This window comes from Hemicordylus capensis, chromosome 2, assembly GCF_027244095.1.
Source record: "Hemicordylus capensis ecotype Gifberg chromosome 2, rHemCap1.1.pri, whole genome shotgun sequence".
Classification (NCBI taxonomy): Eukaryota; Metazoa; Chordata; class Lepidosauria; order Squamata; family Cordylidae; genus Hemicordylus; species Hemicordylus capensis.
In genome coordinates, this window is record NC_069658.1 from 380,007,966 (window position 1) to 380,033,653 (window position 25,688).

Here is a 25,688-nt window from a genome sequence, read left to right on the forward strand (position 1 = left end):
CCAACATGGAGCCCAAGACGGGAAGGGCAAAGCGGAGCTCGTAGCTGGCCAATGGGGAGTCTGTTGATGGAGGCGCCCAAGTGACGCAAGCGAAAGGGAGAGCGGGCGATTCATTCTAGCGACGAGCAGACGTCATTGCTGTGCGCCGCGTTCGGTCTAGTAGGAAGAGGCCGCGATGCCAGAGCTGGAAACGGTGTTGGGGAAACGCGAGCTGTTCTTTGTGAGTAGGACCGGGTGGGGATAACAGGGGCGGCGTGCTTGGGATGGATTAGGGCTTTCTCTAGGTTCAGCTCCGTTACCTCGCAGAGGTTGGTTTGGTCCCAGAGTTTGACTTATTTCTGTGCCAGGACTCAATCCTAGTGCCTGTAGCGTAAACCCAGAGGTTTACTTTGAGCATGTTTAGAGTGCTTTTCCTTCAAAGCTACACAACCACATCGGGACCCTCACCAGGGCAGGGCTTTCAGTTTAGGGTTTCCCTGCGCCTCTCTTATTCTAGCAATTAAGTATTTGTATCTTTGTGTGCTGTGATCGCGGAGTTCCTTAGGTTTTCTTATCCAAACCAAATCCAGACCCTGAGAGAGCATCTCTCGGCATATAAGAGTTGTATGGAAGCAGAACTTTGCCTTGTGTAGTTTTTCCTAGCACAGATTGGAGAAGCAGCATGTGAATGGGATTTTAAAAATGAATTTTTGTATGGATCTTTAAATCAATACATATTGATTTATCCAATGGTTTAACAATACATTCAGCAGATAGAGAAGTTGCCAACAAATAACAACCTTAGTAGATCTTCTTCCTAACCCATATCCCATCCTCTTATCCTATCCACCCCATCCCCAATTCAAGATCCAGCAACAACATACTTTAAGGTTTGCATATATCACAATATGTAGTCATATCAAAGAAAAACAAGAATAGAAAGAGAACCTGAGAATTCCTGGGCAAATTGGAGTCCATTTTCAGTTGTTCTTCACCAAAATGCTTGAAAAACAGAACCATATCACGGCTCTACAACCTTTGTTTGTTTGTTTTCAAGTACCAGTTTTCCAAGTACCACCATTGTGGATACTGCTGCCACCAGAGGTGGCTGCTGTATGCAAAAGTGAGTGGCTTGTCCCACAGTGACTGCAGCCTCCTGGTCTCTCTTTTGCAGTCTCTCTCCCTGGCCCTCACTTTTGGAAAACTGGGCTACTGCACAACCACAACTTTCTGCTGGTACAGTTCCACCTCAGCCATCTCCACTGCTAGCACAGTTTGGCCAAGTGGAGCCTGTCATGGCAGCAAGGCCATCTATCCTCCGACATAATGTGAAGTGCCCTCAGTATACATTAGTAAGCATCAAATTATTTATATATAACATTGCCCATTCCTTGACTGTCAATACAGCAAACTTCAGCTGGCCAGTCATCAATGTCAAATGGTGTCGTTGCTCTCCAGCACCTATGAATATGTCATTTGTCTGCTATGAAAGTTCTCCAGCCAGGTTGATTGTGAATTGGATAGTACCCATATTATTGGAATTTATCCTAAAGTAAAATGAGGAAATATAAAGGTGCCCACAGTATTAAGAACTAGATGGACATGCTGAAAAATGCTAGTCTAGAATGGTAACACTACATAGGAAAGCTTTGCGACATGTGTGTCAAAATTGCACTTTTCTTCATACACCTCTCACTTGCATCAGATTCCATGACAACTTGCTTAAATAGGCAAGAGGTTGGGCAGTAAGCCCTGTGGTTATTTTTAAAACAGAATCACAAATAATTAGCTATAATTTTAATCACACTGCAAGAGGCATTCTCCTAATTGGAAAGGAGAATGTGGCCAGAATTTTTTTGAGATTAAGTGTCGGTCCTATAACAACACTGTGTGACATTTTTTACAAGCATCGTGGACTAGAACTGTACTCCATGAAAGGAGGCTGCAGTCAATTGCAGTTTGATTAATAACTGAGACAGTTATTAAGAACAAATGCGCTTATAAACATTTGAGGTAGCGGAAGATATTGCTACCTAGCTGCTATTGTGATTAGTTTTACATCAGAGCTACTTTGTGGAAGGATGCAGGGTGATGGCCCAGAGGTCCTTCTTTCCTCAAACTCTGCTGCCAGAAAATCCTGTTGTCACAGACACCACTTCCTCTACACACTTCTCTTGCTTCTGGGTTGGTCACCTGGGTGCCAATTGTTGGCATTTTGCAGACTGGATCAGCAAGCAGAGGCCCTGAGGTTAAAGTCTGTATACTTTAACTCTTTAAAATGTAAGCTGCCCAGAATGTTCTGGAGGATGGATCAGTAATAAATTGTCAGTTGCCCCATCTTGCTTAAGACTGTCTTAAGCTGCTTGCCTGTATTGTATCTCATAGAAAAATCCACTTTTGTCTTTGAGAACTTTGGGCACAGGAAACAATCTTTGGATAGCAAGCTTCCTGCAAATGTCAACTTGTAGGGTGATAATCTTGCACAATGGTAATTCAGTTTTGCATTTGCGTTATGCATTTTAAGTGTGCAAAGTGCTTAACATACATTATCCCAGGGCCAGACTGATGTTGTAAGAGAAACAGAGCTGCTACCTCTTTGAATCTTGACCCTCTTTCTTGTAATGTCTAATGTCAACAACAAGTGACATGGCATCATTGCACTGGGCATCTGCTATCCCTGCCAGCCAGTGATATAAGGCAGGGTGAGAAGAATGCCAGTGTGATGACATCATATTGTTTGTTATATATTTTACACAGTAACCTAAAATGGAAAGAGACATAGAGTGGGGTCAGCTCCTTGTTGTATATAATGTGTCGTTTGGCCCTAAGTAATGTATGTAGCAGCCCTGTTAGGTAAGTCAGTTTCATCATTCCCATATTGCAGACAGGTTGGGGAATGGTCAGCTGAATGTCAGACAGAAAGACTTGCCACACAGTGAATTGGTGATATCTATGCTGCTATCTTCCCGGCTCCTCCTTCATGTTCTTAGCCACTATGTTTACATGTCTAGTGTTGAAATTGGTATCCTGAGAGTAGTGCTGTTGGTGTGTCTAAGCTATAGTGCTGCCCAAAGAAAAATATTTTTGTCTCCTTTCTTTCCCTCCATAGGAAGAAGAAGATCTGCAGTATGAGGAAGAGATCTTGCGCAATCCTTTCTCTGTCAAGTGCTGGATTCGCTACATTGAGTTCAAACAGAGTGCTCCCAAGCATGTCCTGAACCTGATCTACGAGAGAGCTCTCAAGGAGTTGCCGGGCAGGTATACAGTTGTTTCTTTCTTGGGGAGTGCTTCAGCAAGCTGTGTGTTTGTGTTGGTAAAAGGAGAACCTTTCTTTTTTTAATTGTAAGGCAGTCTTGTTTATAGTAACTAAGAGGGTTATCTTTGACTCCTCCAGGTCTGTTGGAGGCTGTTTATTATTTCATTTCTGATCTCTGCTGGAAGAGACAAGGCAAGAACATCCTTGATAGACAGGGCCCTTTGCTGGCCCTTTGCTCCGTAGGATTTATTTTTAACAGGAAGATAAGATGATCAAGCTCTTCCAGAAATGGGAACTGGGAATAACAGCAAACTCTTTCACTATGATGCTAACCACTGCACCCACTGTGTTTTGCAGCTACAAGCTATGGTATAATTACCTTAAGCAGCGACGGAAACAGGTGAAGAGCAAGTGTGTAACAGACCCCACCTACGAAGAGGTGAACAACTGTCATGAGCGTGCCCTTGTCTTCATGCACAAGGTACAGTGTTAGGGGATAAGCTTAGAGAGCTAGTAAAGCCATGGAAGATCAATTATGGTCCCTTCGGAACAGTAGGAAGTGGAGCCATCTGGTGAAATTAATGGGCAGTGATAGGCTCAGGGCAAGCAAAAGGAAATATTTCATATCACACACAATAGCTCATAGAATTACTTTCTTGCAAAATGTGATGGCAGCTGAGTTAATTGGCTTTTTGAATGGCAATTAATTAATGGAAGATACATCTATCAGTGGCCATTAGGCAGAACAGCTGCAAATTGAACTCCAGAGGCAGTGTCCACCTTAATCAGCAAATGCTGAAAGCAAGCACCTGTCACCACAGTAGCTTGCTTGTGAACTTCCAGTGGCATCTGGATGGCTGCTGTATAAAACAGAGCAATGGACAAGATGGGCTTTGATCCAACAAGGCAGTTGTTACATTATTTCTATCCTGGAAGAAGACTTCTTTCTGAAATTGGAAGGCCTGTCCAAATGAAGAGAACAAAAAGGAACACAAACTATGGCAAAAGAAATGCAAGGTGACAATAAGGGAGGTGAAAAGAGAGTTTGAGGAACGTTTAGCTAAAAGCATCAAGGGGAATAACAAAAACTTCTTTAAATACATCAGATGCAGGAAACCTGCCAGGGAGGCGGTTGGACAGTGAGGGAGTGAAAGGGATTATTGAGGATATGGAGGTTGCAGAGAAGCTAAGTGAGTTCTTTGCGTCCGTCTTCACGGCAGAGGATACTGAGCATATACCTGTTCCTGAACCAGGCTTTTCGGGCATGGAGGCTAAAGAACTGAGTCAGATAGAAGTGACAAGAGATGATGTTCTAAACTGTCTGGAAAAACTGAAAACTAGCAAATCGCCAGGGCCAGATGGCATCCATCCAAGAGTCCTCAAGGAACTCAAATGTGAAATTGCCGACCTCCTTGCTAAAATATATAACTTATCCCTGCAACCAGGCTTTGTACTGGAGGACTGGAAAGTAGCCACCGTAACACCAATTTTCAAAAAGGGATCCAGGGGCAATCTGGGAAACTACAGGCTGGTTAGCTTAATGTCCATTCTAGCCAAATTGATAGAAAGCATCCTCAAGGATAAACTTGTAAAGCACATAGAACAACAGGCCCTGCTGGGAGAGAACCAGCTTGGCTTCTGCAAAGGTAAATCCTTCCTTATCAGCCTTTTGGAGTTCTTTGAGAGTGTCAACAAGTGTGTGGATAAAGGTGATCAGTTGACATAGTCTACCTGGACTTCCAAAAAGCTTTTGACAAAGTTCCTCATCAAAGACTCCTGAGGAAACTTAGCAGTCATGGGATAAGGGGACAAGTATATGTGTGGATTGCTAACTGGTTGAAAGACAGGAAACAGAGGGTAGGTATAAATAGAAAGTTTTCACAATGGAGGAAAGTAAGAAGTGGGGTCCCCAGGGATCTGTACTGGGACTGGTGCTTTTTAATTTATGGAGGGGTAAGCAGTGAGGTGGGCAGATTTGCAGATGATACCAAACTCTTTCAGGTAGTGAAATCCAAAACGGATTGTGAGCAGCTCCAAAAGGATCTCTCCAAACTGGGGGAGTGGGCAGCAAAATGGCAAATGCGCTTCAATGTTGGCAAGTGTAAAGTGATGCACATTGGGACGAAAACCCACAATTTCAAGTATACTTTGATGGAATCTGAGTTGTCGGTGACTGACCAGGAGAGGGATCTTGAGGTTGTGGTGGACAGCTTGTTGAAAATGTCGACTCAATTGTGGCAGCTGTGAAAAAGGCCAGTTCCATGCAAAGGATCATTAGGAAGGGGATAGAAAATAAAGCTGCTAATATTATAATGCCCTTATACAAAACTATTGTACGGCCACACTTGGAGTACTGCGTACAATTCTGGTCACCACATCTAAAAAAGGACATTGTAGAACTGGAAAAGGTGCAGAAGAAGGCAACTAAGATGATCAGAGGCCTAGAGCACCTTTCTTATGAGGCAAGGCTTCAACACATGGGGCTATTTAGTTTAGAAAAAAGACAACTGTGGGGAGACATGATAGAGGTCTGTAAAATCATGCTTGGTGTGGAGAAAGTGGATAGAGAGAAATTCTTCTCCCTCTCACATAACTTTAGAACCAAGGGTCATCCCATGAAATTGATTGCCAGGAAATTAAGGACCAGCAAATGGATGTACTTTTTCACACAACACATAATCAACATTTAGAATTCTCTGCCATGATATGGTGACAGCCAACAACCTGGCTGGCTTAAAGAGGGGTTTGGTTAATTTCATGGAGGAGAGGTCTATCAATGGCTACTAGTCGGAGAGCTATAGGCCACCTCCACTCTCAAAGGCAGGATGCCTCTGAGTACCAGTTGCAGGGGAGTAACAACAGGAGAGAGGGCATGCCCTCAACTCCTGCCTGTAGGCTTCCAGTGGCATTTGGTGGGCCACTGTGTGAAACAGGATGGTGGACTAAATGGTCCTTGGGCCTGAGCCAGCAGGGCTTTTGTTATGTTCTTATCCTGCAGATACCGCTTGATCAAATGATAAAAGAATTACTTGCAGTAGAACCCTTCCTGACTTATCAGAGAGACCTCACTTCAAAAGAGCTGTCTCTTGCCCCTCTGGAGAAGTATGATGTTTTAGTACATGAACTCCAACATCATTTAATTAGGAAGATGGATTGCGCTTCAAAGCCTCCCAGGTGTCCATCCAAACCCTGGTTCGATAAGGACTGCATAGAAACAAAGAAAGCCCTTGCATCCTCTTACCTCTCCTACAGGGCTGGCACCGGGGCAGACGCCCTAGAGGGCTTCCCACATCTCTCACATCTTAAGAAACAATATAAACACCTATTGACAACCAAAAAGAGAGAGGCCATGAGGGCCACTTGGTCACTACTCATCCAGGCAGCCAAGGATAAGAACTCCTCCACATTTTGGCACATCACGGCCAACTCCTCCTACAAAGGCATGACCCCAATAGATTTCCACATCCCTCCAACAACCTGGGAACTGCACTTCCAGAGCCTATTCAAGGATGCAACAGCAAACTTAGGTTCCCTTCCAGAGGTTATAAAAGTCTTGCCTAGCTGGCCACCGGTCACTGCAGCAGAGGTTAAGTCCCTTGTCGCACAATCTAAAGCGGGAAAGGCCATAGGAGAAGACCTCATCCCTACAGATCTTATAAAAAGTAACCTGGAGTGGTGGCCCCCAGTCCTGGCCTCGTTATTTACCCATATTGACTGCCAGGGCCGCATCCCCAAGGACTGGGGGCGGATGATCATTGTCCATCAGCCTGCTTAACACCATCAGCAAACTGTATGCCAGACACATACATGGGAAATTCAAGGACTGGCTAGAGCAAGAAGCAATGCTGGCAGGTGAACAAGTGGGATTTAGGGAAGGCAGATCTACTACTGATCAATGCCTGGTGCGCCATCATCTCATTGGAAGGTACTCTTCTAACAAATTTACCTCCCTCTATGCTGCCTTCATAGACCTTAAGGCTGCATTTGACTCCATCTCCCGAGTCAAGCTTTGGGAAAAGCTTGAATCCTCCTCTATTGATCAACACCTGCTGTATCTGATCCACGCTCTTTACACAGACACATCACTTAAGATGAGATGTAGCCCCCAATGTCACCTTATGAACCCTATTTCAACCCAGAAGGGAGTTAAACAAGGATGTATCCTGGTCCCGCTATTGTTCAACTTCTATATCAATGCCATGGTGAGCTGCCTTAGCAACCCTGACTTCCACCCTCCCAAGTTGGCCAGAAGAGCCATATCCATCCTACTTTATGCATTTGATGTTGCTATCCTCTCGAGGACCCCTGTAGGTCTCAAAGGGGCTCTGGCAACACTATCTCAGTATTGCAAGAGTGAACAACTGGAAATAAACTATCAAAAAACCAAGGTAATGGCCTTCGCTAGAAGACCAAAGATCCACCATTGGATTATTGATGAGCACAGAATTGAGCAGGTCGCCAGCTTTACGTACCTGGGGGTGGTCCTTCATGCCTCTGGCTCTAGAAGGGCCCACTGTGAACATGTTGCCCTAGCAGCACAGAGGAGCTCCTCTGCCATCATGAAGTTCTTACATACTAGAGGCGGCCATTACGTACCTGCAGCGCTCAAACTATATGAAGCCAAGTCGCTGGCACAATTATTATATGGCGCCCTTACAAGTGCCTTGCTGTGTCTCCAGTGCCACCCTATGGCTGGAAACTGGCATGATAAAAGTGGAGGCGAAGGTTTGGATGACAGTTCTCAACTACTGGCTCAAACTAGCCTTTTGTCCACGGGGCCTGGCCCCGCTAACCCTGCAAGACAACTTTCAGTCCTCATGGAAATAGGCAGTCTCCAACAAAGTGGCACAGCTGGGCTTCTCTCCATCCCTTTTGCTTACAATGGGCTGGGACGAGGTGAAAATGGCCTTCAAACAGAGGATTCTGGACAATGGAACACCAGGCAGATTTAAGTAAGGCAACAGGCTTTCTTGCCCCGGTCAATTGTAGGTTTACCGTCTCCCCCTCTGCATATCTGGCACAATTGGAAATATCAAGCCATAGAAGGGCGTTCACCCTTGCCTGGTGTCATGCCCTTCCCTCCGCCATTCTGGAAGGCAAATACAAGAAGATTCCATTCATGGAAAGGCTTTGTCCTTTGGACTCTGGGGAGGTGTGTCCCTTTTATAAAGACGGTCGGGACAAGCTCATATCTCCCCTGCTCCTTAAATACCCTGGCCGCTCCAGTTAAGTCTACACCAAGATGCTGCTATCAGATGACAATCGGCCCTTCATGTGCAATGTTACCAGGTTCTGTGGGGAAGCGTGCAAGATTCATAGGGTCCTGACCGCCAGTTAATATCCCTGGCAGCAGATGTTTGACTATTGAGCATTTTATCTGCTTGATTGTATAATAATTTTAATCTGCCATTTGCTTCACAGCTTTTATATTGCTTTTCTGTAGCTTGTATATGTTGTTTTATCCATTTTATACTTTTAGTTGCCCTACTTTTAAGGATAGCTATACATTTACTTTATTAATTTTCCCACAGTTTTTAGGTTTGCCGGTAGCATTTTACTTTACTAATTACCATACAGTTTTTAGAGTTGTATATTACTATTATAATCATATTTAGCCTCCAGAGTTATATTGCATTTAGCATGAGTTTTATTATATTGTATCTGTGCTTTATCCTGTGCTGGTCTTTGACCATAATAAAGATGATTGATCGATCCTGCAGATGCCTCGGATATGGCTAGATTACTGCCAGTTCCTCATGGACCAGTATCGGATCACCCGCACACGCAGGACGTTTGATCGGGCACTCCGGGCCCTGCCCATCACACAGCACCATCGCATCTGGCCACTCTACCTGAAGTTTGTGCGCCTGTATCCATTACCTGAGACAGCTGTACGGGTCTACCGCAGGTACCTGAAGGTACAGAGGCCTCCCTGTCTACAACAGATGTCTCTTACATAGGAATATCCATCTCTAATAATCCTGGGCTTGCAATCTGTGTGTAATAACTCAGAAAGCAGTCCCAGGTTTCTGCCCTTGTACGGTTTTTTAGCCTACTTTCCAGTAGTCTTATAAAATCACCTGGCATTCCGTGTGTGTGTGTCTCCCACTGTCAACTTTGCAACACCTGGACCAGTATGAACTAAGTTGAGTACAGTTGCAGGGACAGATAGGGACACCTCAATGGCATAGTTCGTGATGTCATCCAGCCTGATTCAAGATGATGCATGTGTAAACTTTTGAGGCACAAGTGGGCTAACTTGCAAATCCCCTAACCGATTTGAACAAAATTTATTACAGCTGTGGGGACACATAGGGCTGCCCCAATGGTGTGGTTTGTGATGATGTCATTCATCAAGTTGGCATTTCCAGCAATGCAGCGACTAATCTGCAACAACCCTCCAACTTCCACAACTTTGGAGTGCTGAGAGCACTGGTGGATTCTGAGCTTCGGATATCTTCTCTTGCAGCTGAGCCCAGAGAATGCCGAGGAATATATTGAGTACCTGCACTCCATTGATCGGCTCGATGAGGCTGCCGTCCGTCTTGCTGCTGTGGTGAATGATGAGCGCTTTGTCTCCAAGGAAGGGAAATCCAACTATCAGGTGGGACTCTTGCTCTTGGACTTGCCACTTGGTTCCACCTCTAGAATTACATGGACGATCTCATTCCTCCTCCATCTAAAGATGCCTCCGGCAAGGCTTGTGCACTCTTCACTTTTCCTGCTTCTCAATGGCATCAGGAGCTTTCTGACGTCTTATGTTCTCTGTTACAGCTGTGGCACGAGCTCTGTGACCTCATCTCGCAGAATCCAGACAAAGTGAAGTCTCTCAACGTGGGGGCCATCATCCGGGGTGGCCTGACCCGTTTCACTGACCAGCTGGGCAAGCTTTGGTGTTCCTTGGCAGACTACTATATTCGCAGTGGGCATTTTGAGAAGGTAACTTCCTGGGCCTAAAAGGTTACACTGGCACAAGGGTTCAGCTAAGGCCCTGTCCCATCAGGCATTTCACAAAGGCACCAATGGCAGAGACTGTAGAATTAAAGTAGGGATGTGCACGGACCGGTCCGGAGCCCATTCTAAGAGCCTCCAGACCTGGGGCCAGTTTGGCGGTTCAACGCTGGGGGTGTGTGTGTGTGGATCTTTAAGGGCAGGGGAGGGTGTACTTACCCCTTCTGCCACTTTCCCCCCTCCAGTGCTCCCCATTTTGTTAGCATTTGGAGCGGCATGGTACCTTTCTGCCGCCCCTACCCCTATTCCTCATCAAAAAGCTTCAACGTGCCGCGTGCACAGTGAGACTTTTGAAGCCTTTTGACGAGGAACGGGGGTAGGGGCAGCAGGAAGGTACCCTGCCACCCCAAATGCTTACAAAGCGGGGAGCACTGGAGGGGGGAAAGCGGCGGGAGGGGTAAGTACACCCTCCCCAGTGCCAGACCGGTTCCATGCACACCACTAAATTAAAGTCCTTGAACAATTTCCTTTCTCTCCTGATTCATCTGATCTGATCAAGGCCTTTATGGGGAAAATCTTGGCTCGGAAGCAGACAGTATTTTTTTACAGAGGGCTGAAGACAGTTTGAAAGAGAGTTCATGCTACTCATGATATGGGCACTCATCCCACATTCATTCCATTAAGCAGGCTTTGCAGGGTTTCCTTCCAAACAAACCTTCAAAACCTGTTTGATCAGGGTTGGCAGTGGGGCAGAAGAAGTGTGTGTGTACAGAATAGAAAGTGAAGCTTCTTTCAAGCCACTTTCAGCTCTCTTGGGAATTATTGTCTGTCTCAAGCCTTGGTTTTCGCCTTCTCCCACTTACACTTGTTAAAGCAAGGCTTTTACTGATGTTTGTAAACAATAGTTAACAAAGCAGTAGACAAAAGACCCCCTCCCCAAGCTCAACCTACCAAATGAAAAGATGGATGCAGAAATCTGGACCATTGCTGAGGAAGCAGCTAAACCGGGGGGGAAGGGGGGGCTGAGAGAAGGGGCAATGACAGGAAAATGCCTGGCAGCAGTGGAGACCACCCTGCATAGGATAGAAAGTACAGGGTGTATCATTGCTCAAAGAGATACCAAAAGCCCTGCCCTATGGAATTGCAGGTCTTGGGGGAAGGGTGCATATCTCCTGTTGTGGCTGATCTTTTCTTTTCCTTTAGTGCAGAGACCAAACTTGTCACTGTCCCATTGGTCCAAAATGAGAACTAGAAGACATAGCTGTTCATGCAGCTGTGTGGATCCAGAGCACCTGGTGTTTGGGAAGTGCCCTTAATGCAGATGTAAAGTCTAGGATAAATAAACAGTGTAATGAGACAGACAAAGCAAGGCTAAGCCTTACCTTTATTACACACTAAAATTGTGTAACCCGTAGGCAGTCCTGTGTGCAGAGGATTAGCAGTGGATTCTTGACAAGGACCAATCACCCTCATGCTCATTAACTCCAAGATGATGAAATCTAGTTGCACATCACTGAATATACAAGAATGGCTTTTACTGATACACCAGTATGCAAATTTGATGTGACGGTGCTAACAACTTTCTACATGTCCTCTGGAAAACTTTGTAGGGAAGCACTTAATTCCAGAGTCTACCAGCCACAAACAGAGGCAGTTAATGAGGGCATCAGACTAGCAGGCCTAAATCAGGTTTAGTTTGGCCTTCAGAAAATTGTAGATTATTATGGTATGCCATGGGAGTGTTTTTGAAAAACAGAAGGAGAGGGGGAGTCCCAGACATCTCACAAACCTCTGAACCCGACTTAGGCTGCAGTTGAATAGATTGCCAACTCATTCTGAATGGCAGGTTGAGTAACTAAAGTCAAATTGTTCAAAATGGTTGTTTCACCTAGTCAGCTAAGAGAACCGTAGATGCCATCCGTTACTTCCTTTTTGCCTCTTGATTTTGCCATCGCACCAGATGCATATGTGTTGGAGACTGCTTGAGTACCCACAACTTGTCAAGCAATTCTAGTGAAATTGGTGACTGGGCTGTGGATGTGCAGGTGTTTTCAGTGGATAGGTCTCAAGCCTGCCCATTTATATAAGGGCTGCAGTTGAGCTATTCACAAGTCGGCCTATGCAGACATCTCAGAGCAGGATCCAGAAGCAAATGTTGACCCGGGGAAACCGGAAGGCTAAGTGATACTAGTACATGTTAGGAAGGTTACGCCCCCTGCTCCCATCCCCGATGTATTGGTAGTTAAAGTCTTGCGTGAACTATCCTGGAGATTATAGGAGGTTCCTGTATTCATTTATAAAACAAGAGAGTCAGTTTTAGTAGGGATTTCTTTTTCAGAATATGCTCTGCTAGCCCACTCAGAATGTAGACTGTTTGTCCTTGCCTAGGGCAGCAGGAGGACAAGGGAAAACGTAACATATGGACAGCAGGAGGAAGCCAAGAAACACTACTCAGGAATGTTTTCCCTGTTTTGGTGCTCTCTGAACAAGCCCCCTGGCTGCTCCGGGTGAAACATCTGGGTGATTCTGCAATTTAATTCCTCCTCAAATTAGGACCAAAGGCATGATTTTAGCAAACAGAGTTTGGATTTGATGGGCAGCTTAGCAGATAATTTCCGGTACTCTGAACTTGGCTTTTGAATGGAGGTTCAAACTTTGAGCTGTGATAATGCATTCTCTCTAGGCGCTGCGTGATGAGCAGCTGCTAAAACAGCTGCTGTCTCTTTGCACGGAAATGTTTGTTACCTGTCACAGAGTGAGAGTGCCTCTCTGTTCAGGACTTATTCTTGCTGGGAGGCAGCTGCCTTATGGCACATTGGTGCTTTGCATAAAGAAAAGGGCTTGCCTTCCCCAGCGGTGAATGCACCTCAAGTGGTGGTCTGTTTTCTTATGACCAGAGCCTTTGAAAGGTGTCAGAGAACAGAAAACAGTTGGGTGAGACCAGAGACCGCCCGTGTCCATTTAAGGGCGAGAGCAGTGCTAGCGATCTCCTTTCCCTGCCTGTCTTAGGCTCGAGATGTGTATGAAGAAGCGATCCAGACAGTGATGACCGTGCGGGATTTCACTCAGGTGTTTGACAGCTACGCCCAGTTTGAGGAAAGTATGATCGCCGCAAAGATGGAGACAACATCTGAGATGGGGCGTGAGGAAGAGGGTAAGAGCGGCACAGCTGATGGGAAGCATGCTCCTGTCATTTAGGAGCAGAGGCAAGGCTTGGCTAGACTGTGTCTGGTGACACATACACCAGGCTTGCCTGCTTTTGCTGTGAGACTCCTGGGCCTGTCTCAGTGACTCCTTAATCACCTTCCGGTTAGGGTGGATTCTGCTCCCAGTGGTTGTATTGCTGGTGACAGCTCATGTTGAGAGACAGCTGCTCTTCTCTTTCCCCCTCCACTGGCTGTGGGCCTCACAGCCCCAAACTCCCTTTCTCCCAGTCGGGCACACACTTCTGGAGCTTGGGCAAATCCTCACTAGCAGGTAGAAGTGAGAGAGGCTAGTGTCCACTCCAGCTAGAAGCAGCTGCCTTCCTAGCCAGCCTGATCCCTGCCCTTTCTCCCCCATGGTGAAATAGATGACGTGGACCTGGAACTGCGCCTGGCTCGCTTCGAGCAGCTGATCACACGCCGACCTCTCCTCCTCAACAGTGTCCTCCTGCGCCAGAATCCTCACAATGTCCATGAATGGCACAAACGGGTGAAGCTGTACGAAGGGAAACCCCGAGAGGTAGGGAAACATCATGAGTTAGCAGAACTAGTCCTGCAAGCGCTCGAGGTGCTGAGCTGCCAGGCCACCCAGGGCTGGAAGTGTATATTCGATGCTCCTCCCTTTGATTAAACACTGGATTAGGGCATAAATAAATGGTGGAGTTCAGTGTTGGGAGCTGATCTGAACGTCCTGCTGCCTCCTGGCTGTGCCTGGGTTAGTGAAGATTATTGCCTTAGTGTTTGGGTGTAAAAACCAGGATGTCACTACACTGGAGTTTCTCTTCTGTGTACTCAAGTATCGGAGAGGCTGAAAGCCTCTGTCTGCAGACGGGAAGACGGGCAATGCACATCATGTGAGCCTCGACAGCGTGGCTCATGAATAGGTCCCCATATTGGTCCTTTTAATCTGCTCCCTGCCATGAGGGTCTGAGCTTGAAGTGTGACGGGTGTTGCTGTGAACAACAGTAAGAAACCACAACCATGCAGGAAAAAAGGAAGGAGTCTTCCAGTGCTCGCTCTCATTTTTGTTCCCTCTTCGTACTCCCTCCAGATCATCAACACATACACAGAAGCTGTGCAGACTGTCGATCCTTTCAAAGCCACTGGAAAGTCACACACGCTGTGGGTTTCTTTTGCCAAGTTCTACGAGGTCAATGGACAGATAGAAGATGTGAGTGGTGCGCTGGGGTGGAAGCAAACACTCCCCTCCCCGTGCCTTTGGAAATATTTTCCTCACTTCACTTAGAATCACTGCTGCCTAGATTCACAACAGATAGAGTTAAATTCTGGGTTGGAAATGCCCTCCACAACAGTTGTATGGGGCTAATCTCCATGAACACTATAAAGCTGTTTCTGGGGAGGGCATAATCCCTTGATAACAGTGTTGTCCAAATGACTGGGGTTGTTATGACCAGCCCTGCTAACTGTTGCATGCCCCGAGGTACAGAACTGCTGACATCATAGGCCCTTTCTGGCCTGGCTTCCTTCTCATCTTGCCTTCCTTCCCTGCCCCAGGCCAGAACCATTTTTGAAAAGGCCACCAAGGTGAACTTCAAGCAAGTAGATGAATTGGCCAGCGTGTGGTGCGAGTATGGCGAGATGGAGTTGCGGCATGAGAACTATGACCAGGCACTGCGTATCCTGCGAGTAAGGAGATGCCGTGGAGAGCAGGGATCGGGGTGAGGGCAATAGGGGCCTGGCGACCAAGTAGGATCTCCTTTTGGTTTCCCCAAAGAGTTACTTCTTGGGTTAAAGGACAGATGGTCTAACAAGCAAGCATAGGACCCCTAGGATTCTCTCTGTATCTTGGCTCACAGGGGAAGTGAAGAGGATTCCCTTTTATCCCACGAGCATAATGGCATGTTGCAGTTAGAGTAAGGATACAAGAAGCCAAGACTCCCAAGGATAATCAGTGTCACCTGCTGCCCTTCCCATCTGAAAAGATGGCTGTGTGCGGTCCTCTTACTGGAGGCAATTGTTTAAAAGCTGGCTAAGTTTGGAATTGTTAGTGTGTGCGGTTAGGGTGGCTTATTGTCATCTCAGCCCTGCGGGATCTGCTTCCTGCTCTTTCACCTGCATCTGTTGTCCCTTGCCTCTGTAGAAAGCCACAGCCATCCCAGCAAAGAAGGCAGAGTACTTTGATTCCTCAGAACCTGTTCAGAATCGTGTATACAAGTCCCTCAAGGTTTGGTCCATGTTGGCTGATCTGGAGGAAAGTCTAGGCACCTTCAAGGTAAGTGGCCATTTTGGAGCTTCTGTTGCCTGCCCTTCTCTCTGCCCTCCTTCCCCAATGCCTGCTGCAAGTATGGGAAGAGAAAGCCGTGCCAGCATCCTTGGTATGAGCATTGGTCCTTCTCATCCAGAGAGTAAAACTATCAGCTTTGGGGCTACTCTTCCATTCCCTTTGTTTTTGTGGGCACACAAAGAAACACACTCTCTCTGGCTGGTTTAATCATTAAAGCTGATCAGATAATCCCCTTCTGCCCCTAAGTGTCTGGAACATTTCGAGGAACTAAGTACTGGGCAATAAAGGCCTCCTTGAGCTAGCCGAGAGAGACCGGATAAGGGTCAACATCTGGGAACTGGGCTAAAGACAAATTAGAAATCCGGTTCCAGTTTAGCAGGCAAAAGGATTAACCACCGGGCCCAGCTGCCCTGGATGTGAATGACTTTTACCACTTAAGGCCTCCCAAGACTGGAAAGAGGTCTTTGAGAGAGACTTTTGCCAGGCACAAATGAACGGATCTGTTATTAATATTACTTGATTTTTGCTTAGCATGAGGTCTGACCTGAATGTTCCTTAGGTCTCTCTGTTTGTCCATTACTGCCAGAATTTCTCCTTTCATGGACTTGGCTGCCTAATAATCCTATGATGAGGCACTGGGGCCACAGCAAGTAGCAGAGCTGTCTGCTCTCCCCATAAGTAGCTAAAGAAGGGCATTGGAGCACCCAGAGAGCTGCCTCCCAGTAGAGCTTAGAAAGAAAACGATTCGAGCTGTTCTGAATCTGTAGTATGGATCTCTCATGTTCAGAGCAGCCTTGCACAACCCACACCCCAGGCTCCCAGTTCTCAAAACTGAATTTCTGCTCCTAGCCTGTCAGGTTTTGTTGGGTCCAGAAATCCCTAGGGCTCCATATCACATATTTATTTGGACTGCTGACTTTTTCTTTCTAAGCTCTAATAGTTTTTCTCTTATATATAATTGCTTCTAGCTATGGGTACTTTGTATAGCGCTCGTTCTTTCAGACCATCAACATGCCTCTCGCCCTTGCCCCAGCGCTCCCATACCCTCCTCTTGCTACCTTCATTGCTCCAGGATATCATCACAATCTAACTGGCATCTACCGGGGGTGGGGGGAGGGCTCCCTCTTGTCTGTGGTGGGGCCCTACCTAGCTTTCCCAATAATGAGTAGCAGCCCTGTGGCCTGTGCTTAAAAAGGCACCTTGTAGCTGGGTATAGATGGGAAGGGATAACAAAGGAGGCCTCTAGGTTGTGTCTATAATTCTGGTATCTGTAAGGACCCAGCCTCCTGTTGACCTTTCTCTGTCTTGCCACTTTCCAGTCTACGAAAGCTGTGTATGACCGTATTCTGGACCTGCGCATTGCCACTCCTCAAATCATTATTAACTATGGCCTCTTCCTAGAAGAGCACAGCTACTTTGAGGAGAGCTTCAAGGTGAGTGGGCTCTGTCTGTGCCTCCTTGAGTTCTCCACAGCACTTGGGGGAGTGGGAAGTTGCCCAGCTGACCAGTTGGGGGGCCACTACATCCTGAAGGCCCCATCTGTTCCAGTCAGTGGGGCAGAAGAGGGGACGGAGGCCCCAAAGCAACTACCGTGTGCTTGAAATGCTCTCTCTCAGGAGGTAGCAAAAGAGAGCTGTGCAGATGCTACAGTTCTGGAACATTTAAACTGACAAATGAGCACATTTCACTTCACATATCATGACAAACATGTTGTGCTCAGATGGCAGGCTAAACACTGAAAACTGTAAAAGCAGAAACAACTTTATAGATTAGAAGATGTAGGCCCCAGGACTGGAAAGGGATCAAGCAGAACGCTGAAGGAGAGGAAGGTAGGATTAGTTGGGCAGGGCCCATACCATAGTGCTAATAATGCTTTGAATCCAGAAGGTCCCTGGTTCACTCCCTGGCATCTCCAGTTTAAAAGACTGGGTTGGGGAAAGACCTCTCTCTCGCTCTGCTGGAGACCTGCAAGAGTTCCTGTCAGTTGGAGTGGACACTACAGGGCTACATCTAGCAGTGGTCTGACTCAGAGTGGCAGCTTCCTAAGGGCAAGAGGGGAAGATGGGCAGGAACCTTCTAAGGAGAAATGGGAGAAAGCTCCAAATATTGTGTTCTCTCCGGCAGGCCTATGAAAGGGGCATCTCCTTGTTCAAGTGGCCAAATGTGTATGACATCTGGAACACCTACCTAACCAAATTCATTGACCGTTATGGTGGCAAGAAACTTGAGCGTGCTCGGGATCTGTTTGAACAAGCTCTGGATGGCTGTCCCCAGAAGTACGCTAAAAGTATGTGGAACTGTGTTCTTCCATGACTGACTGATATATATACTAACTTATCCCATCCGCTAGTCCAAATGTGTGGGTGGGGCTGGTGAATGGTTAAAAAAAAAAACCTAACAGTCCTTCTCTCCTGGCCAATGGGAGCTGAGATGTAAGAAACAAAAAGGCCCAAGAGGCTGAGCCAAAGGTGTATCCTGTGTGGATGGACTTGAATCAGCCAGAGGGCATCTGTATCCATTTGCCTATAGGCCTGCTTGATTAGTGTTTGTCCTGCAGGAGCTATATAATCTAAAAGGGCATGTTCTCCCCGTTCTTAGTAGAGGAGGGCATCCTGGGACCGGGTCACTTTGCTTCTGGAGCCAAGGCTTATTCAAATAATTTTTCCTAATCTGAGAATCACCATTAGATCTAAGCCATTCTGGAGCTCTAGGCCACGGAGAACCTAAAAGCCTTGGTGAGAAGTGTTGTGTCAAATAAGGAAGGATTTGTAGTCTTGTTCTAATTTCCCATCTCTTCATAGCCATCTACTTGCTGTATGCCAAGCTGGAGGAGGAATATGGGCTGGCACGCCATGCCATGGCAGTGTATGAGCGGGCCACTCAGGCTGTACAGCCTTCAGAGCAGTATGACATGTACAATATCTACATCAAGAGGGCAGCTGAAATCTATGGAGTCACCCACACCCGTAGCATCTACGAAAAGGCTATTGAGGTTCGTTTCTTCTCAGCAAACAGGGTGGAGTGTAGATCTACATGGTGCCTTTTGAGCTCAGCCCCATGTCAAACTGCCCACTGCAGCAGACATTCTCTGGCACTTAGTGGCTGAAAGGGATTCAGTCCCTCTTAGGGTATGGGGTAAATACTCCTCTGTGATCACCAGCACCATCCCAGGGGTTTTGTGCAATATATTCTTGCTGTTCCCTTGAAGGTGCTGTCGGATGAGCATGCCCGGGAGATGTGCTTGCGCTTTGCGGACATGGAGTGCAAGCTTGGTGAAATTGATCGTGCTCGGGCCATCTACTCCTACTGTTCACAAATATGTGACCCCCGGGTAAGTGACCAATTCCATGCATTAGAGGGCTAGTCAGATACCTGCTTGGGCAAGTCCTTCTGTACCCTAGCCAGAAGGAGGGCAGCTGCTCCCATTTTGTAAGCGTCCCATTCAGGTCAAAGATAACTGTATTGGCGATAATATTTTGTCATGGAAATAAAAATACAAGGACTGATGTAGACTAAGAGGATAGGTGGTATTTCTCTAAGAGGAATTTGGATATGTCATCCTGTTTTTATCACTGTCTATTTCTGGAGCAAAGACTACACAATATGGGGGCAACTGCACTCTCTACCCTCCTACACTCAGCCACAGCTTCTCCTTTATTTCATGGGTAAATGCAAGTGAAGTTGGAAGGATAGCTTCCAGTCAATAGCCTATTGGGCTGTGCAGTCACTACCTTCCCTCACCCCAAACATGCACACCTTTTCTTTCCCTCTCCAGACCACTGCCAACTTCTGGCAAACATGGAAGGAGTTTGAGATCCGGCATGGGAATGAAGATACTATCCGGGAGATGCTGCGCATCAAACGAAGTGTACAGGCTACCTACAATACCCAGGTCAACTTTATGGCATCCCAGATGCTGAAAGTTTACAGCAATGCCACAGGCACAGGCAAGCCTTTCCCTCTTCAGTTCCCCTGGCCCAGAGAAGTCCTAGCTATATTGCCTGTTCAGTTCTAACTCCTTTCTGTTGCACCTCCCACTTGTCTCTTCATTTCAGTGTCTGACTTAGCACCTGGGCAGAGTGGCATGGATGACATGAAGCTCTTAGAGCAGCGGGCAGAGCAGCTGGCAGCTGAAGCGGAACGTGATCAGCCCAAAGCAAAGGAGAAGATCCTGTTTGTCAGGTGAGTCTGCCGCAGGCGAAAGTGGGTCCCTACCCAGCATGCATCGATTTCAGGAGATAGCACAAGATTTACCCAAGCTTGGGTAACACCCAAGTCATCTGTTGTGTCAGAAGAAAGAATGGTCCAAGCCCTGGCTGCCATTTTGAGCAGTCTGTAAGAAGACAGGAAATGGGACAAAATGGACTTATAAGAAACTAGGAAGTTTAGAACATGTATGTAACATTTAATGGAACCTGAGTGGCTTTTAAACATTGGCTGACGGAGTAAAATTACTCAAAGTAGTCCCACTGAAATTAAGGACAAGATAGGCAATGCCTGACTTGGCCTTTTAATTTCAGTGGGACTACTTTGTGTAATTTTCTTGTTAGCCAATGTTTATATTTGAGTACTGGTTTTAGACTTGAGCTGTCGGAGGAAGACAACACCAAAGTGTAGGCACGGTCCACAAAACACCCTTTTGTACTTCCAGGGTTTTATTGTTCCAAACTTATTACTACTTATGGTTGTAGCAAAAACTGTGAAGTCCTTATTTTCCAAGGAGTATATGCACTCACTGGAAAATGCAGTGATATTCCAATAGCTAGGGTTTCAGCTGGTGAAAGCAGGCTGTCTCCCTGCTGACAGGCTCCTTCCCTATGTAACTGATGCCTGTGAAAATTCCCCATTAGGCAGTCAATACAATTCAGGATTACCTTCTTGGAATGCCTAGAACAGGCTAGGAGGGAGGACAGCAATGGCGTGTGTGGGTGTAGTGTTGGAGGACCCTTGAAAAAAGCGCAAGGCAACTGAAGTTCTACTCTGGCGCCTTTATCCAGAATGTTGTAACATTCTATTGAAAACACTTGGCATCATTTCTACAGCCATACAGATGCCTGTACTGCAGTGCTTCTAGCTAAAGCCGAGCCAGCTACTTCATAGGGTTCCATAGTCAGCATAGCTTAGACCAGTGGTTCTCAGAAGATGGAGACAAGCAAAGTAAAGCCAGAGACCAATAAGCTTCTAGGCTGGCTAGAACAGGAGGCATTTCCCGGAGTAGAAAATTAGACGCATAGGGGGCTCACCAGCAGAATACTGCTGCACTGGCTCCTTTGTGATTCATGCATCTCCCTTTGCTGCTGTTCAGGAGTGATGCTTCCCGCAGTGAGTTGGCTGAACTGTCCAGGCAGGCCAACCCTGACGAGATAGACATTGACTTGGATGATGGCGATGAGAGTGAGGATAATGAGCCTGATGGTAAGAGAAAGTGTGGCTGCTGGGATTCATTCTGTTTGTGTCTCTGCTCTGTATTGACTGCCCTTTGTGTTTTTTCTTGTAGAAGTACAGCTGGAGCAGAAGAGTGTCCCTTCTGCCGTGTTTGGGGGCCTTAAGGATGACTGAACTGTCTCACTGCATGAAATGCTTTGCGCTAAGCAAGAGACTGTTCTTTCTGTATAAATCTGGACCCTACACAAGTGACTGCCTATCCTTCAGTAGTTCCTGCCGCTGTAGCTTTTTTCTACTGTTTGTCAAAGTTGCTATATAAAAATAATTTGTCAAATGGCTGATTCTTTGTGAGAAAAGGTGGACAGTAAAGACAGTTGCTGTGCTCTGTTTGCATGGATAAGTTTCATTCCTGGTGGCTGCTGTAGTACTGGATTGCCTTTCACTGCTGTCTCATAACTGGTATCCTATGCATCAGCAGTGCATAGTAAGTGGCTTGGTGTATAGGAACATCTAAGATTAAAGGATAGTTCTCTGCTGCTGCAATCCAAGGACATCTCAGTGTGGGTTATGCTTCTTCACATGGCTTGAAGGCAGGACTATGCAAATTAAACTGAAGCCTTTAAGAGCCAGGGGAGCAGAGCCCCCACCCAGTTCTTTTAGTCCTCCATTTGGCTCCGGCAGTTCTGTTTTCTCTGTTTCTCTGATAGCTTCCTTGTTTCTTCTTCACCTTTCCCTATTTATTCTTCTTGACTGTCTGCTTTGTTTCTTTGTTCAAAGATCTTCTAAAACTCTGTCTTATCACAAAAGGGAGAGGTTAACTTTAGTCTTACTTCCATTTTTGCTCCCCTCTCCCCACTGCTTTTTCTTATCTTCTTTCCTTTTGCTACATGGACCAAGCTAAACGCAAAGTTCACATTAGAGTCCCTGAAGGGAAAGCACCAGCAAGGCCTTCCAAAGGCCATTTAGGCAGCCAGTAAGCCACCCAAGAGACTGCAGTACTGCAACTGCATAGACCTCCAGAGAGTACAAAAGCCCTAACTTCCTGCCATCTGGCCATGAGTTCCAGCCAACACCTGCAAAAAGGGGGCTTCTGTGCTGGGAGGAGTGGACCAGGCAACCACCTCGCTTCCACTCCCCGCCATTGGGGTAGCCCAAGCCACAGCAGCAGAAACAGCACTGCTACCTCCACCACTCTCCAGAGCCTTGTAGAGCACGTGGCTGCTAGGAATGACCCAGCTTCCTTGCCAGCCACCATTGCCTCCACCAGTGGCATGTTGGCACGGCAAAAAAGCGCCAGGCCACCAAGGAGTAGGTTACAGCCATACTGGAGGGTGCAGGATCTGCTCAGGGCCCAGCTGCAAAGGCCTCAGGAGCAAAGATGGTGGTCACAGGAATGCCATGGCAGGAGTAGGCACCTGTCCCTAAAGAAGCACAAACAAAAGCACCTGACTTGCCTGATCCTAGAAGGCCCACCCCAAGGGTTCCAGAGCACACACACCCCCACAGGACCCTCTGGCTAAACCTCCATCTACCCCAGCACCTACTATCACCTTGGATGAGGAGCCCATCCTAATGGAGGATTAACCAGAGGCCCCCTCTGGTGTGCCAGACCCTGAACACCCAGATAGAGAAGGGGAGTGGCTTGAAAGTTCAGAAGCTTTGCAGAGACCTTTCCACTATTTAGACTTTGCTCCACTGATGGATAAGTCTACACATTGGGGCTCAATCCACCCATATCTGCGCCTCTCCACACACTTGCACTCCTGGTGGGAGGTGGACTACTCCGTACAAGTGGGACACAAATCCCCCTCAACACTTCCTGCCCACTCCAACCTCCTTCCTGCCCTTAAAACAAGAGTCTCACAGGGGCAATTCAGCATCTCTTGTCAATAGGGGCCATAGAGCATATCCAAACAGTTCAATGGGGTACAACTATCATTTTCATGGTCTCTGAAAAAGAAGGCTCCTTATGGGCAGTGCTGAATTCAAAGCTGTCAACTGCTCCGTACAAAAAGTGGAAATTCTGCTTGGGGCCCTCCAGCGTTGACAGTCTAACTGCAATGGACCTGAAGAGACTTAGCACCTTGCAGAGTTACAATAATCTGATCACCAGTAGGGATGTGCCCGAATGGTCTTTGGCACCGGCGGGGGTAGTACTTTAAGGGCAGGGGAGGGTGCTCTGAAAATTTCAAGCCCCTGGGGGCAGCAGCGTTCCTCCCTGCCGTCCCGTTCCCCCCGTCGGCTGGAAGTTGTGAGCGTGCGTGCGCCTGTCGTGCGTGTGCGCGCACAGCAGACGGGCGGCGCATGCTTGCAACTTCCGGCCGACGGGGAACGGGGCAGCAGGGAGGAACGCTGCCGCCCCCAGGGGCTTGAAATTTGCAGAGTGCCGGCGGGGGAAATGCGGTGGGGGGGTGAGTACACCCTCCCCCGCCCTTAAAGTACTACCCCTGCACCGAATCCCGCCCCAGCGCTGAAACGTTTCAGAGACCTTTACAATGGCCTCCGAAACATTTCGGGCACAAGCCTAGTCACCAGTGCTAGCGCATCTCTGCATGATCTGCAAGGTCTAATAATGAAAGTCAAGGAGCACAGTGAAAAAAATGGGACCGTGACTAAATGTAAAGACTAAACTAATGACAATGGCTACAGCAACCAGCCTCCAAAGTGATACTGAAGAGGTGGATAGCTTCAGCCTTTTAGGATCGACCATCAACAGTAAAAGATCCAGCAGTCAAGAAATACACTGCAGACTAGCACTTGGTAGGGTTGCAATGACTGCCTTGGAAAGGATATTTAGATGCCTGACGTGTCAACACCTACAAAGATTAGAATTGTTCGGACAATGGTTTTTCCTGTGACCCACTATGGATGCGAAAGCTGGACTTTGAAGCAGCAAGATAGAAAAAGTATTGATGCTTTTGTACTTTGGTGCTGGAGAAGACAAGGATACCATGGACAGCCAGGAAAACAAACAAATGGATCATAGAACAAATCAATCCAGAATTTTCACTCGAGGCAGAAATGACCAGGCTCAAACTATCATACTTTGGACACATTATGCAAAAACCCTGCTCCCTTGAGAAGTCCATAATGCTGGGAAAAGTTGAAGGAAAGAGAAAAGGGCGACCAGCAGCAAGGTGGATGGACTCGATTACGGCAGTAATGAATGCACCACTGAAGGACCTTAAAGGCCAAGTTGAGGACAGATCATCCTGGTGAGAATCTATGTGGTCACTAAGGGTTGAAATCAACTTGACAGCACTTAATCAACTGTTAATATCTTCATTTCAGACAGACCTACAAAGCACCCTTCAGGTGCTCCAGGACCATAGCTTCTTGATCAACAGAGAGAAAAGCCAGCTCACCCCATCTCACTGACTGCTCGATCTGGGCATTCTGATAGACATGCAGTGGGCCAGACTATTAATACCTGGCCGCAGCAGTACACCTGATGCTATGACTTGTGTGTCATCCAGCTCCAGGCCAGTCAAAGCTAGCTGACTGGAGACTGAATGGCGCCTCCTAGGCATCCAGCCTAGCATAGTGGTTAGAGTGTTGGACTAGGACCAGGAAGACCCGGGTTTGAATCCTCATTAACCATGAAACTCATTGGGTGACTCTGGGCCAGTCATGTATCTCTCAGCCTGACCTACCTTACAGGGTTGTTGTGAGGATACAAATAAGCATGTCTTCCTCTGAGCTCCTTGGAGGAAGAGTGGGATATAAATGTAATAAAATAAAACAAAACATTATGGCTATTCATCCAAGGTGCTTGGCGCAATGTTAGCCTTCAACAAGTAGAATTTACCAACATAACTGGAGGGCCTTCCTAAGATGGTCTACCAAGCATGCAATCCCCAAGGGATAGAATACCATGAGGCACCTCCTCCCATTCCTCCAGGATGGATTGGGGTCCCTCTGCAAACACGTTAAAATGCCAGGCTCCCTCCCTGGTGGGATTCATCTGAGGAGTTTCCAAACTCCCTCTGAAACAGCATCTTCATTTAAAGTGTTTCCTCAGAGGGACAAATCTGCTCTCTCCCCCCAGTGGGCACTGTCTCCCTGCCTGCAGTGGCATACTGTCCTTCCGGCTCTCCAGGGTTCCCCTTCCAAACCAGTGAAGTCCATTCCACTATGCCTCCTCTCTTTAGAGCTTGCCTTCCTCATAGCAGTCACTTCAGCCCACAGGGTGTCAAGAGCCCCACGCCCTGCCGGTGCATAAGAACTTGGGCATTTTTTTCTGAGGTCTTTGTTGGGCTAATTCTGGCCTCCTTTTTTTGTCCAAGGGTGGCCTCACCTTTTCACATGTAGTTTTGCCCTCGCTTTGCCAAAAGCTGGTACACCCAACAGAGTAGGCCCGGCGCAGGTTGACTGTCTAAAAACATACATAAAACAAAACATGCGTACCTCGGAATCACATTCCATTTCCTCTTTACCTTGAACAATGGTTCAGGCCATTTCCCCTGCCCCCATGGCTTGGTGGTTAAGGGCTTGCATAGCCCTGGCTTATGAATCCCAGTACCTTAGGACTCGCACTAAAGTGTTTTCTCATTCTACTAGAGTTGCAGCTACCTTGGCTGTTTCTTCTACTAACTCGCCTGTATGGGATATTTGTAGAGCAACTACCTAGAGGGCTCCTATGTTCACCAGACTATATGAACTGGACTCC

The 25,688-nt window shown here is 47.1% G+C and overlaps 1 protein-coding gene across 3 annotated transcripts; it reads left to right on the forward strand.

Annotated features, from left to right (window-relative positions):
- Positions 1–7: 7 nt before the first annotated feature.
- On the forward strand, positions 8–21,353 carry XAB2 (XPA binding protein 2). 3 transcript variants are annotated; one of them, XM_053295671.1, is made up of 19 exons: positions 8–220; positions 3,089–3,237; positions 3,593–3,716; positions 8,956–9,153; positions 9,705–9,839; positions 10,010–10,174; positions 13,196–13,340; positions 13,758–13,909; positions 14,441–14,560; positions 14,905–15,036; positions 15,491–15,622; positions 16,954–17,067; positions 17,759–17,921; positions 18,436–18,626; positions 18,843–18,965; positions 19,410–19,581; positions 19,690–19,816; positions 20,940–21,049; positions 21,132–21,353. In XM_053295671.1, the coding sequence occupies exons 1-19, from the start codon at positions 176–178 to the stop codon at positions 21,191–21,193; spliced, it is 2,559 nt and encodes an 852-aa protein (XP_053151646.1). In that variant the 5' UTR covers positions 8–175; the 3' UTR covers positions 21,194–21,353. The 3 variants fall into 3 exon arrangements, with proteins under 3 accessions (XP_053151646.1, XP_053151648.1, XP_053151647.1); XM_053295673.1 differs by lacking the exons at positions 8–220; positions 3,593–3,716 and adding an exon at positions 225–308 and having other exon boundaries at positions 8,936–9,153; XM_053295672.1 differs by lacking the exons at positions 8–220; positions 3,593–3,716 and adding an exon at positions 225–308.
- Positions 21,354–25,688: the final 4,335 nt, after the last annotated feature.

Excerpts from the sequence above, each read along its gene's own strand:
- XAB2 (XM_053295671.1), top strand. The coding sequence starts at position 176 with ATGCCAGAGCTGGAAACGGTGTTGGGGAAACGCGAGCTGTTCTTT. Across the intron at positions 9,840-10,009 it reads AAGGGAAATCCAACTATCAG|CTGTGGCACGAGCTCTGTGA; the intron begins GTGGGACTCTTG and ends TCTCTGTTACAG. Across the intron at positions 15,623-16,953 it reads AAAGTCTAGGCACCTTCAAG|TCTACGAAAGCTGTGTATGA; the intron begins GTAAGTGGCCAT and ends GCCACTTTCCAG.